The 14,090-nt window shown below is 44.1% G+C and overlaps 1 protein-coding gene across 1 annotated transcript in view; it reads left to right on the top strand.

Annotated features, from left to right (window-relative positions):
• DFNA5 (deafness, autosomal dominant 5) overlaps positions 1-11,392 on the top strand; it is a 26,568-nt gene extending 15,176 nt beyond the window's left edge. The window contains exons 5-9 of the mRNA XM_015429747.1: positions 1,123-1,311; positions 3,530-3,657; positions 3,836-4,031; positions 10,669-10,742; positions 10,999-11,392. Of these exons, the coding sequence (XP_015285233.1) occupies positions 1,123-1,311; positions 3,530-3,657; positions 3,836-4,031; positions 10,669-10,742; positions 10,999-11,238 (827 nt within the window). The 3' untranslated portion in view covers positions 11,239-11,392. The remainder of the gene's footprint in view (positions 1-1,122; positions 1,312-3,529; positions 3,658-3,835; positions 4,032-10,668; positions 10,743-10,998) is intronic.
• The last annotated feature ends 2,698 nt before the right edge of the window (positions 11,393-14,090 follow it).

Below are 14,090 nucleotides of genomic sequence, written 5' to 3'. Positions count from 1 at the left end.
CCCCCTGGAGGCAGTGCTTCAGGGTGTGCTTTGGACTGCAGCAAGGGAAAGATCCCTTCTTCTTGATTTGTGCTTGCACAACTTTTGATCCAAGCTAATGTGGCTAACAAACAATTTAAATAATAAATAATGAAACTGGGCAAAAATATTGTGTAGACCATAACTCCTTTTATTTTTCTCTCTAAGTTCCAGTGTATAGAGTTGGATTGTTTAGATGGGTTAAAATGTAATCCAAAATTCCTTGTCTTCCCGAATGACTGAATGCAAAACCCCTATCTCTCCTCTTGTGACCTAGCCACAATGATCCATGCAATGGTCACCTCCAGACTGGACTACTGTACCTCGTTCTACGTGGGGCTACCCTTGAGACTGACCCAGAAACTTCAGCTGGTCCAAAATGCAGCGGCACATGTCCTCACTGGGACACCACAAAGAGCTCACATACAACCAGTGCTCCACCAGCTGCACTGGCTCCCAGTTAAATACCAGATCAGGCTCAAGGTTATAATGTTAACTTTTAAAGCCCTATGAGGCCTGGGACCTACATATCTGCAGGACCGTCTCTCACAGTACGTCCCTCAAAGAGCCTTGCACTCTACAGATCAACATCTTCTGGTGATCCCTGGCTCAAAAGATACCTGCTTAGCCTCAACTGGAGCCAGAGCTTTTTCAGTGGAACACTCTCCCTACTAAGGTCAGGGCCCTGCAGGACCTATTACAGTTCTGCAGGGCCTGTAAAACGGAGATGTTCCGCCAGACCTATGGCTGAGGAGGCAGAAGTCCATTGACACCAGCCTCCACTGCTCTGTGCTGTGCTGTCTGCTTTGTATCATCTGCTTTGCAGCTTCTCTCACAGCCCACTTGCCTCAGTACTTATTACCATCCACAGGCACATATTATAGAGTTTACAGGAACAGTTGTCTACTTGTGCCTGATCACCATCTAATGAGTCAGTTAATTGATGTCTTTATAGATTTTAGTGATTGTGTAATTATATTTTATTGTTTTAAATCCATTATTTTATATCTATTGTTGTAACCCACCCTGAGGCTTGCTGTGCAAGGGAGAGTGGGCTAGAAATCAAATGAATAAATAAAAATAAAAACCATTTTAAACTGACAGAATTCTGCCTGCTGAATGAACAACAAGGTGGTTTTGAAAGAGAAAGTGCAGAAGTGCCAGCTCATCCTTACTCGGTAATCTTCAGAGATGCTCTCTTCCTCCATCAACCGGATGCTGTGGACCATGAGAAGGTCTCTGGGCCAGAAAGCCCTATCCCCAGTGAGGCTTCGTTAAGCATTTTGAAGACAGGTATGCTTATAATGCTATAAGGAACATAGAGTGCTTTATTTACAATAACAGTGGGTAATCAGCCTGCTCCACTCTTTGTCTGTGTCTTCAGTATCCGTATAGAAGTACAGAAGATATTGTTATCCTTTAGAAGTACAGACAATACTGTTATGTTGGAACAAAATAGACCCAATTTTGTTAGATGTGCGGGAAATCACTAATTGATGAGAACAGGGCAATGGCATATTCAGGGGCCATGGCATAAGTTGCTATGAAATTGTGGGGACAATGCTGGCTTTATCTGCTGGTATATAAAAATCTTCATCCTCAGAAGCCTCCTTTAGCACTGAATTTATATGAATGATGAAATATTTGGGTTTTTTTTCCCTAAGCCAAAAACCTAAAACCAATTAAAGGGTCAGTTTGTACACCGTCCCCATTTGTTCCCTAGCCTTCCAAATATGTTTTAAGAGTTTGTATTGATTTTTACTCCCAAAGAGGTATGTGCGGAGGGGGGGAAGTTCATTATAACCCTTACTTCCATACCCATTACCTCCCCATCTGGTTTCTGGGAGTGGGAGTGCCTGTGCCAATCTGTTCAGTGTTTTGCCAACAGGCAGCTACTTTTGTGTGGTCTGGATATGCTTCCTGGTAAGTCTGTAAAGAAGTCTGGCATTACCTACTGGCCCAAATGTGATGTCTTTGGAATGCGCACCTTTTGTCCTGCAGAGAAAGTACATGCCGTGAGCATAATTATGAACTATCTCATGTTTTTAACATATCCTTGCCAAAATGCTCCAAATTAATAATGTTTTAGGAGGTATGGATGGAATAGCAATTCTTGAGCATTTGTTACACAGCATGGCAACAGTTTCTTAATTAAATTCCTTAGCGGAGGCTTACTTAGCATCTAGACCTATGAAACCTTGTTTTTCTCAGCAAGTGCCATCTTACGTTAAGAAACCATGGGGAGGTATGTATGTGGCAGCCATAGACACAGAGGCTTACTTAGCATCTAGACCTCTGAAACCTTGTTTTTCTCAGCAAGTGCCAATCTTACGTTAAGAAACCATAGGGAGGTATGTATGTGGCAGCCATAGACAAGGGTCACATTGAGAGGCCAGGTGGAAAGCTGGTGAGAAGTGTGTGCTGATGGAACAAGTGGCTGGCTGTACCTTAGGTAATCAAGGTCTAGATGGGTAAAGTCATGGGTAGAGCAGAAACGGGACCTTGGTGACCTTCATTTCCTGGTCAAGGTTTTTTGTTTGCTTCTGTGAAGTTGGCGTTTTGTTTCTAATTGGTCTGTAGCACTGGCCAGTGCAGCCATTTTCCAATATCTGGGATTATTATTTTTTTTAAAAAGCACTTTCTCCAGAGCATAGCAATGGCTGAAAGGAATAAATGCATCCCTTTGTATGGCTAAAAGAGCAGTGTGTTTGTTAAAAGCTCCATGTGATTGTGTTTTCTTAGCTCACCCGCTGTGCACATATTTCTTGCTTGTGGCTCTGTCTTTTTATTGCTTTAGCCCATTCAAGTGATGTCCTAACCTATTTGCAGTAGAGCCGTATTTGGATGGTGGGTGCTCCATTTAACCCCAAGGTGTCCTGTTTATTCTTATAAATGAGTAGAGCATGAACTCACCTGGATCCCTTTGTGGCTTATATTGTGCAATAATCTATCTTGGCAAAGATTGTGGTACATCTCATCCACCGTTCATATTGCCCATCACATGGATTTTGGCATTCACTGTCCTAGTACTCTAGTTTCTGTATGTTCCTGTATTTATTTACACAGGACACACAAGCTGCATTGAAAAAGGAGCTGGGTTCCACTAAAGAAATTATAGTATGGCACATGGGTGGAATTGGGCATTTTACTGAAAAGGTGTAAATCTAGCATCTAAATATTCTTCCATTAATGAGAGGTAGGACAAAGTGCCATTCTAGGATTTCAGCTGAAGCGATTCTCCTCCCATCTCTTTAATGTGATACAAGATTTTCCTGCAAAAAAACCCCACAGCCAAATGAGTACAGCATCAAATCCTGGCATGGTAGAACAACTGTACTTGGATTTACTTTCCAGTTAAGATTGTGTTCTGATTTGAAATGGTCTTCAGTAATGCTCTAAATTAAGATGCTTTGTGAATGTATAACCTTGAATCATTATACTTGATTGATAGTTTTACATACTGCTTTCTATTAAGTAGGTATTGCTTTGTATGTCTTTTTGTTTTTGGCAGATGTCTTACAATTAAAGACTCAATTTCAGTCCTTCACGAAGCTTTCAGAAGGAAAACAGAGTGCTCTGTACCAAGTACTTCGTGAACTTCTGCTTCATGAAGAAACAGTCACTCGTTTGGAGGATGTGGTAATCCTTTTACTTCCTAAACAGAAAAACATTTTCTAAGCACACTTGGTTCTTTTTATTCACAACTGGCTTTTTAGAAAGAAGCATTGCTGATTATGATATTTCCAAAGGCCCCTGTGTGATTCTACTTTAATATTTAGCAACTCAGGAACATTATGTTTATGTCTTTTGTTTACAGCTGGACAATATACATTCAGAAGACATGTCAGAAAGCTTAGTAATGAAGGAGTTAAAGCTGCAAGAGCAACAGAATATAGAAGTGTTCTTTCAGCTTCTGGGAATCGGTTTCCAGGATGAACGGTTGATTCTGAGGGACCGGTGTCAAAATCAGGATCTCCTTTTAGCTGCTCACATCCTCCTCAGTGCTGTGGCAGGTACAAAAAGGATCTGCCTCTGTGTACAGCTTTGTTTTGCTTTCTGGGATAGATTGTGACAGGGTGGACTGAAGCTGAAAGCTCCCCCCCCCCCCCCCCCCCGGGGGCTCGTGATGCTTGGTGTGGGTAAACCAAGCATTTTGTGAATTTGACTAAGGCTTCTGTGCTGGAAATCACTGAACTCCTAGCTTCCATTGGATGCTGGCTTTTTCATGTAAGGTTGACAAAGTGATTGCAAGGTGGTTGTTATGCACCTAACTGATTCATCAGCAAGAAACAAAAAAAAAAGTTCCACATGATAAGATTCAAGGTTTTGTAAAAATCGTGCTGCTCTAACTAAAAGTGCTAGGTTGCCAATGCCACCTGTGAAACAAACCTTGCATAACAACACTGAAATTAGAATATTATCCAGCTACCAAAAGATAATGGGCAGGAGTGTTAAGGACATGCATCCTTTTGTATGAGGTAGGTCCAAATGATTCATTAACAGCCATTTGAAAACCCGGATCTCTTTCATTCACAAAACCAAAACATTTTGCTGTGCAAAATGGAACTTCTTTTTTACTGCCATCTTCCTGGCTAAGGAAACCTTCTCTGCTACCCTCATCCACACCACCTTCAGAGAATCCTGACCACTTCTTCTCTACCTTTGAAGCCCCACTAAGGACTGCCCCTCCCCACCTCCCTTTTCACCACCCTCCTCCAGAGAATGAAATTTGTCCCATTCTGAAAAAAAAAATCTTGCCCAGCACGGATGAAAACATGTCGAAGACCTGAACTGTCAAGTTTAATGCCCCATTGCATTATCAGAAATTTCGGAGCCCCCTCACAGTTTGAGACCCTAAACCATAGCTTACTTTCCTTGTGCATAAATCCAGCTCCGATCTGCCTCTGTTTTTCCACTATTTTGATTTTCTGCCCTCGGACTTCGTTGTCTTGACTTCTACCATCTGAGCTGCACTGAAATTGCTTAAAGTTGTGGATTACATTAAGAACATAAGAATAGCCCTGCTGGACCAGACCAATAGTCCATTTAGTCAAGCATCCAGTAACCAACCAGTTCCTCTAGATGGCTAACAACAGGGCATAGAGGTCAAGCCCTTTCCCAGATGTTGTTTCCTGGCTTTGGGATTCAGAGGATTAATGCCCCTGAATGTGGGGGTTCCCGTCAGTCACCATGGCTAGTGATAGACTTATTCTCCATGAATCTATCTGATCCCCCTTTAAAGCTGATTATTCCTGTGGCCATCACTACATCCACTGGTGGTGAATTCCACATTTTAATCACTCTCTGTCTAAAGAAGTATTTCTTTTTGTCTGTCCTGAACTTACTGCCCATCAGCTTCATTGGACGCCCTCAAGTTCTAGTATTTTGGGAAAGGGAGAAAAAGTTCTCTCTGTCAACTCTCTCCACCCCATGCATAATTTTATAAATCTCTATCGTAGCCCCCCTTAGTTGTCTGTTTTCTAAACTGAAATGTCTCAGGCTGTTCAGCTTTTCCTCATAGGGAAGGTGCTCCAGCCCCCTAATCATCTTGGTTGCCCTCCTCTGTACTTTTTCCAGCTCTGCAATGTCCTTTTTGAGATATGGTGACCAGAACTGTGCACAGTATTCAAAAGGATGCTGCGCCATAGATTTATACAGGGGCATTACAGTATTGGCTATTTTATTCTCAGTCCCTTTCCTAATAATCCCCGACATAGAGTTTGCCTTTTTTCATCACTGCAGCACACTGGGTTGACACTTTCATTGAGCTATCCACTACAGCCCCAAGATCTTTTTCTGTCTCAGTAAGTTCAGACCTCAGTAACCTGTTCTTGAAATTGGGATTTTTTTTGTCCCCGTGTGCATCTCCTTACACTTACCAACATTGAACGTCATTTGCCACATTGTCACCCACTCACCCAGTTTGTGGAGGTCCTCTCGGAGCTCTTCACAATCAGCCTTGGCTTCCACCATCCTGAATGATTTTGTGTCATCTGCAAACTTTGCCACAACACTACACACCCAGATCATTTATTAATGAATTAGCATAAATAACTGGCCCCAATAACTTAAATATGAATAACTTATATAGTACTTGCACCAATACCGATCCTTGCTTACTTCCCTCAATTGTGGGAACTGTCCATTGTCTTTGTTTCCTGGCATTTAACCAGTCTTTAATCGATAAGAGAACCCATCCTCTTATCCCATGACTGCTAAATTTACTCAGGAGTCTTTAGTGAGGTACCTTGTCAAAAGATAGGTTATATATACAGACTAGTAGATCAACGATCTCACATCTGAGTTCCTTAAGAACTCTTAGGTGCATGTCATCAGGACCTGGAGGCTTATCGGGTTTTAATTCCCTCAGTAGGTCTAGAACTTCATCTCTGGTTACCTCAATTTGGCTTAGTTCTTTTGACTCCCTTCCTGAAAACAGGGGCTGTGGCACAGGTACATGCCCCACACTTCCCACAGTGAACACAGAAGTAAAAGTCATTATGTTTCTCTGCCATCTCCCCATCTTCCTTTAACAATCCCTTTATCATCTAAAGGCCCCACTGCTTCTCTGGCTGGTTTCCTGCTCCGGATATATTTTTAAAAATGTTTGTTTGTTTTGATGCTTTTAGCAACCCACTCCTCAAAATCTCTTTTTGCATCCCTAATTATTGACTTACATTTCTTTTGCAAGAGCTTGTGGTCCCTCCTGTTCAATTCATTGGGTTAGATCTTCCACTTCTTAAAATAAGCCTTTTTGGAGCCATAGCTACAGTGGGGCTTTTTAGGGCTCCACTCCCTTTCTTAAAGGCACAGCCCCACAAGTTCTGACCCTTGAAAGCCTTTTTTAAAACATTCTTTTAATTTTTAGAATTTTTTCCTGTGCTGCATTGACTACAACTGGTTCCCAGTTACCTTTCCCCACTGGGCTTGGGAGGCTGCAGGCAAAAAGGTGCCTTGCAGAAGGAGAGCTTCAACTGAACGCATCCCTTCCTGCAGCTGCTGCCTCCCCTTGCCTTCCCCACCCCCAGGCGTGTGCAAAGCGGAGGGGGGGAAGAAAGTTTTGTGCTGGGAAGCTCCAACTTCTGGCCACTCACTTGCCTCCTAGCTGACCGAGCCCGCCCTGCTCTTGTTCTAGTGGCATCTCTCCTCCCCAGCAGCGAGCCCTGGCAGAGAGTCAAAGAGGCCCTCCTCGATCCCAGCCTCCCAGCTTTTGAATCCACTCTTGCCTCTGAGGGGCACTTTGCAAGCAACAGGATTGAGCTCCCCCCTCAGGGAGAATGCAGGGAGACTGGCTTAGCTGGGATGGTGCACTTGGGTTGAATCTAAATACTTGTGAGCAAATGAGCTCTGTGTTTATAGGCTCCCCGCTTCAGCCCAAGAAATCCACTGGAATAACTTTTTCAGACTGCGGCAAGAATGACTGCTGTGGAATGCTAACCAAAGCCCCCTTAAAAATTTAAATGCCCCCCCAATAAAATCCAAGCTATGGACCTGAGCATTATAGCTTCCTTGACTTGTGTTGTTAACCATGCAGGCCTTCTTTTAGGCTTGGCAGTGCCTTTCCTAACCTGTGGGATGCATTCTATCTGGGATTCAATTAATGTGGTTTTAAATAGCTTCCAAACATCTTCTATGGATCTGACTCTTTTGTTTCCCCTTCAGCTTCCTTTTAACTATTCCCCTCATTTTTGTAAAGTTCCCTGTTTTGAAATCAAATGTTACAAATTTTGACTTTAGGAGTAACTGTCCTTTGACCTGAATGCTGAACTTAATAGCATTGTGGTCACTGATCCCAGTTGGTGTAACAACCTCTACATCTCTCATTGGATCTTGAGACCCGTTCAGAACCAAGTCCAAGACCATTAACCCTTTGGTTGGCTCTGTGACCAACAGTGCACAGTCATTTATGATGTCTAGGAATCTCATCTCTACAGCATGACTCGAGCTCATGTTTACCCAGTCAATGTGAGGGTAGTTGAAATCTCCCAATATAACATTATTTTCTGTTTTAGTCATCTCAAGGGTTTGATCAGGCAGGCAATAGTACACCCCCACTTTTAACCCTTAGGGCCTAATATTTCCACCCATATCACTTCTATTTGAGAGTTAATTCCCCTGATGTTTTCTAACTTATTTGATTCTATGTATCCCATAGATTTTCCCCATTCCACCATGTTTCTGAGACTTCTAGCATTGGCATATAGATACCTATAATGTATTTCTTTCTCCTGTAACCCTTGACCCCTTAGTCACCACACATGACCCTCAGTCACCATTGTGCCCTCTATCCTGAGTTCTAGTACACTCCTATCAATATTACCCTGACTGTTTACTAGGGGTGTGCAAAAAAACCAATTCTGCCCGATTCGGATTCGGCCGAATCAGGCAGAATCAGTTTCGGCTGGCAGAAAGACTCCCGCATGTCAATTTCAGCAGTACCAGCCCATTGGGGAGTCTTTGGCCAGCCGAATGTCAATTTCGGCCCCATTATATCCTATGGGCCATTGAAGTCAATGGCGAAAACATAGGGTATATTCTGGGGGCTGGAGGGGAGGTGGTTTGAGGGAGAGGCTTCATATTTGCAGGGTAGCTGCTGGAGCCTCTCCCCAAGATACCCACCAAGTTTCAAGAACATTGGACCAGGGGGTCCAATTCTATGAGCACCCAAACAGGTTGCCCCTATCCCTTCCATTCTCTATGGTGGGAGAAAAGTTACTTTTTTCCCACCATAGAGAACAATGGAGGTGATGTTTTCGCCATTGACTTCAATGGCCCATAGGATATAATGGGGCCAAATTGCCACCAAATTTCGGTGGCAAGCCGATGCTCTTCCAGGCCCCCCCCCCCCCCCCGGATTAGTTTAAAAGCTGCTTTGCCACCTTTTTGATATTAATCACCAGCAACCTGGTTCCCTTTTGGTTCAAGTAGAGCCTGTCTCTTGTACAAGTTTGGCTTGTCTCGGAACGCTCCACAGTGACTAACAAATCTAAACCCTTTCTCCTGGCACCACTTTCTCATCCATACATTGAGACTCCTGATCTGTGCCTGATCTGGATCTGCATTTAGAACCAGTAGCACTTCTGAAAATGTTACCTTTGAGGTCCTGGCCTTTAACTTTCTGCCTAGAACCTAGATTTTTCCTCCAGGACAGCAGAACTACATTTCCCAGTGTCATTGGTGCCAACATGCACCATAACTGCTGACTCCTCCCCAGCACTATCTATCAATCTATCTAGACAGCAAGTCATGTCCGCAACCTTCAGACCAGGCAGGCAAGTCAACATGCAGCCAAAATGCCTGTCACAGACCCCACTCTCTGTATTTCTAATGATTGAATCACCCGCTAGCAGAAGCCCCACCTCCCCCCAGGCATATCCCTTCTAAGGGATCACATCCCTCCTCCTCAGACTGATGCCCTCAGCCCTTGAGATTCTCACTCTCCACAACAGCAGAAGAGCTGTCAGCACAGAAGGGGACTGTTCTGGTAAGTCCCTGAGGCTCTCTCCCCCAGACCTCTCTCTCTGCCTCAGCTTCTCCAGGTTGGCAACCTTAGCCTCAAGGGAATGAACCTGCTCCCTGAGAGCCACGAGCTCCATGCAGCAAGTGCAGACCCACGATTTCCACACAGTAGGTAGATAATCATACATGTGGCACTCTTTGCAAAACACTGGATAGCCCCTGCTCGTTTTCTACCTCTTTAACCGGTTAGTGGTTTAAAGGTATATAGAGTGATGCTGGGTCCTCAGGCCTGATCCCAAGGCCAAGAGCCCTCTGACTCTTGCCCTTTGGCTCACACCTGTGCCTAGGAGGAGCCTTACAGTTCAGAGGCCCTCAGCCCCCATCTCCAAGCAGCGACAGCAGACAGCGGGGCCTGCAGTCAGCCCCAGGCAAACAGACCTAGCCCAATGAGCAACAGACCAGACAAAAGACCCAAACAGACCCAGACAAAAAACCCACTCTCCAGCAGGCTACAAGCACCCACTCGTCTTCTAATTATGTCATCTTGCAAAGCAACCTCCAGGTAAAGTGCATTTTGTCCTTCACCACTTGCTTTCTCTTTTCTACATACTGTTTTTTGGGGTGATCTCCTCAAATCCCATGGCCTAACAGAGGCTTGTTTGGTCATGCTGGACATCGAGGTCTTCTTCCATAGAAGCAAATGGCAGAAAGCACCTGCTTGTCTGTATTTAGAAGTATCAATTAGATGGCATGATCCTGCCTTTTCCTTAGACGTATGAGCCTCCAGCGTATAGGCAGCGAGTGCACGCTTCAACCCATACCAGCAGTGTTCCTGAAAACAGGAATTTTGCTTGCTCCTATACAGATGAATGGCAGAGCCTAAATAGTGTTGCAGAGAAGTAGAGCATGATGAATGTGGAAACTAGTTGCAGAAAAATCAAGGACAGGCTGCACAGTGCTTGAATTATTTGCTAATCTCATGGTTGAGGGACAACTTTCCAAGTAAGGGAACATTGCCTGGTAATCTTTCTTTTTTTTTAAAGTGCCTTAGGACTAGTCAAGTCTGTTCTGTACAAGGGTCTTTCTTGAACCTTTTCCTTTCTTCCCTCCCATGTGCTTGCTTCATTAAGCTTCAATGACAGTAAATTTGCCACGTTGTACTTGTTTTGCATCTGATTTTCCTTTCCTCAGAACTGTCGGACTATGCACTTGTCCTGCTGTGGGCTTGCTGTGACCTCCAGGTTGTCCCTGCCCTGTGTTGCTTGGTAAGTCCTGAGGTGTGAGAAGTCTGCATTGGTGGCCAAGCTCTGCAGGCTGCCACAGCCTGTCTTCCACACCATCTGCCCAGAATGCTCTAGACCAAACAAGAGCATTTTGCAAGCTCAAATGAAGCAAGACCACTTTGCACAGTTGTCCTGAATGTGAACAGCATGTCTAAACATGTTCTTGGGATAGAGTGGGTGCCGTTTGGAAAAGAGCTACTTTCTGTGGCAGTCACCCTTTCTTTCTGTCTCTGAACAGCCTGATATGACCTCCCCAGATGGTACATTGACACTCGCAGATCCGGTACTGGCTCCACTTGCTGACACAGGAAGATTTAGCCTAGTGCAAAGGCTGTTTGCTTCATCAAACATTAACCTTGAAATGACAGAGTCGTCCATCAGAGCTGTAACCATGAAGAAGCCCCAGTTTTTACCAGTAGTCCTTTACATAGCATTGTACGGACTCTGTTCATTAGGCTGGAAAACGGCAGAGGGGTGAAGTAGCTGCTTGCTTAATAACTATACTATTTAAGACTGCTTGATTCCGAAGAGTCAAACTAGGCTGGTTCACAGCAGTGAAACTAGCTGCAGTAAGAGTGGGCTACTCGACTGCTGAGAGCTGAAGCTTATGTACAAATGAATAAATATTTAAAACCTGGTATAATGCTTGCATCTATACAAATATCTTTTTGCATACATCCACTCACTGTCCTCTATTGTACGAGTCAAAAACACACTCCCCTTAATCCAACTGTCTTTACATACAGCATTTTGTTGTCCAAGGCATTCTTTTTTGTATATTTTGTGTGTGTGTACACATGCACCTGGCAGTCATGGTGACATCTGGTGACTGACCCTTACTGGAGATTTAGAGAGGTGGCTGAATAAAGCCTGCCCCCGTCTCCCAGTATTCCAAGGAGGTCTCCCATCCAAGTACTTGCCAGAGTCGACCCTGCTTAGCTTCTGAGATCTGATGAGATCGGGCTTGCCTGGGCTATCCAGGTCAGGGTATCTAAAGCATACTTTGAGACTTGGGCCCCCATTTGTTCTCCTTCCTGTCTCAAAGCCCATGCACAGCCCCATCGTGTGTATATTCAAGCAAAAGCTGATCCCTTACTTCAGTCGGGGTGTTCTCCTCTCTCAAAAGTGAGAAGACAGCACTTGACTGATTTCTTACGAATGTCCTGCTCCCAGGGTCATCCTGATTGTTTCCTTCCTCTTTGTGCTGAGGAAAAGAGGGAGCCTATGAAAGGAAAGGAACAGCCCCCCCTCCTGTCTCTCCGTGTCCCAGTCTCACCTCATTGCCAGTGGAGAGGGCCTGTACATATCCTGCCCGCTGTGCTTGCTCTTTGCCCCACTGTCCGACCAGGCTGCAACAGCGTGAGGCAAAAATGTAGTGCGCCAGCACAAATGCCTCACATGTGCCTTCTTCCCACAGAGCAGCTGTTCTCAGTGTGTACTGCCCCAGCAAACAACTCACAGAGGGATATGATTAAAATGCCGTGCATTCCAAAATGGGTGTGGAGAAAAAAAGCCTTGTTAAGAGGCTTGAGGCCTTGTCTGTGCTGGGAGATTTGATGCTGCCTTTAACTACCTTGACTGCAATAAAAGTACTTTATTTGTAGGTGGGATGGCTGTAGTTCATGGTGTAGGTGCTGGCGTGTATGGAAGGGCTCATCCTTAACTATGGGCCCCAGGAGCACCAAGACTACCTCAGGCCTCTCTTTTTCCTTTAAACTTTGTTCACTTTGCTGGAGTCCACTGCCTTCACTACCTTCTTTACTTCCACTCCATTAACTTCTCTTCATCTATGAGACTGCTTTTCAGTTCCCCCCAACTTCTCTCCACAGTTCCTTGCTGGTCCCCCCCCCCCTTTATTCAAAGCAGCTTTTCACTCCTAATGTGTTTATAAATGTCCAATAACCTCAAGCCAGGGATTCATGCACTGAAAACCTAAATACAACATGAACGAGATATATCAAGTTGCAATTTAGTCTGTTTGAATTTGGAATTGATATAGGGTCTTCCCGAACAAAGTTAAGAGGCATGCATCATACCTAAGGAGGAGCAAAACTCGGCTGCTAGGGGACTTAATGCATACTGTTCGGGGGAGAGATGCACACGGGGAAAGCATTAATCCCCTGCCCTAGCCAGGATTAAATTAGGATCAGAGAGTTGTAGTTTTCAGCCGATTAAAAACTGATGAGCTTGAGCTGGTTTCTAAGCACACTAGGTAACATTCCCTTTATTATTATGCTAGGAAATATTAATAGGTTGGACTGCACTGCTCCAGTATTAGCAAGACATAATGGGCAGAGCTGCTCAGTGCAAGCACCAGCCGAGAGGCAGCTCTGCCCGACAGAAATCCGCAGCCAAGGGTAAAGCACTGAGAGCATACACCAGCCGAGAGGCAGCTCTGCCTGACAGAAATCCGCAGCCAAGGGTAAAGCAGGTTGGTTTACACAACACTTTTCATCTATCATCACTGACATTTCCCCCATCTTCCACTTAGAATGCCTTTTAGTTTCCAAAAACTCCTTTACCTATCAATTTTTCTCATTGCTGCCTCGACCCTAATTTTCTTTCCTCTCAAATACTGTGTGTAATATTGTTTGGTGGCTGATATGTATCCTAGCACTTAGGGCCATTCCAGTACAATACTGCAACCTACTGCTGGGGTAACTTACACGTAACAGGCAACAGTAAGATTTCCCCCCCAATATTTTATTTCATATATACAAAAATACTTTGAGTTAACAGGATTTCACAGATGTACATTTCAACAATTATACAGAATGACATGGCTGAAAATTAAAAGGTTAATTAGAAGTTATATCTGACTGGCAGTTGGGTTACACCCCCCCCCAATACTGTTCTGGGGGGGGGTATATCAGTTTACAGTATAGTGCATGTGGCAGACAGCAACGTTGTACTAAGATTTAATTCGTTAAGGAGCTTTTAAAAAGTCTGAGCAAGTGCAACATTTAGCCTCTATTGCACAAAGCATGCCTACAGTGGGTGCTTATTTAGAAAGCAAAACACAAAGATGACATGTTTAAAAGCAATCTTGTTTAAACAACAAATTGTGAGCTGCATAATGACAGAATTAAAGACTGACAAAAATGCCACAAAAAAAAAGGTTCTACTTAACATGCATTTTTAAAAGGTGCTTGTCAATGCCATCTGATGTATCATTTCGAACACAGATGCCAGTACAAAGGTGTGTGTGTTTTCCTGGCTGGTACACTAAATCAACCCTAATCACTTTCTACTTGTGTGTATATAACTGGATTTTAATGAGAGATTTGAAGGCTGGCTTTACAGCATCCCATAGCCCCCTCTAGAAACACT

The sequence above is a fragment of the Gekko japonicus genome, unplaced genomic scaffold (assembly GCF_001447785.1).
Source record: "Gekko japonicus isolate JY-2015 unplaced genomic scaffold, Gekko_japonicus_V1.1 scaffold904, whole genome shotgun sequence".
Classification (NCBI taxonomy): Eukaryota; Metazoa; Chordata; class Lepidosauria; order Squamata; family Gekkonidae; genus Gekko; species Gekko japonicus.
The sequence above is the reverse complement of the archived record's forward strand: the minus strand, read 5'-3'. Positions and strand labels throughout refer to the sequence as shown.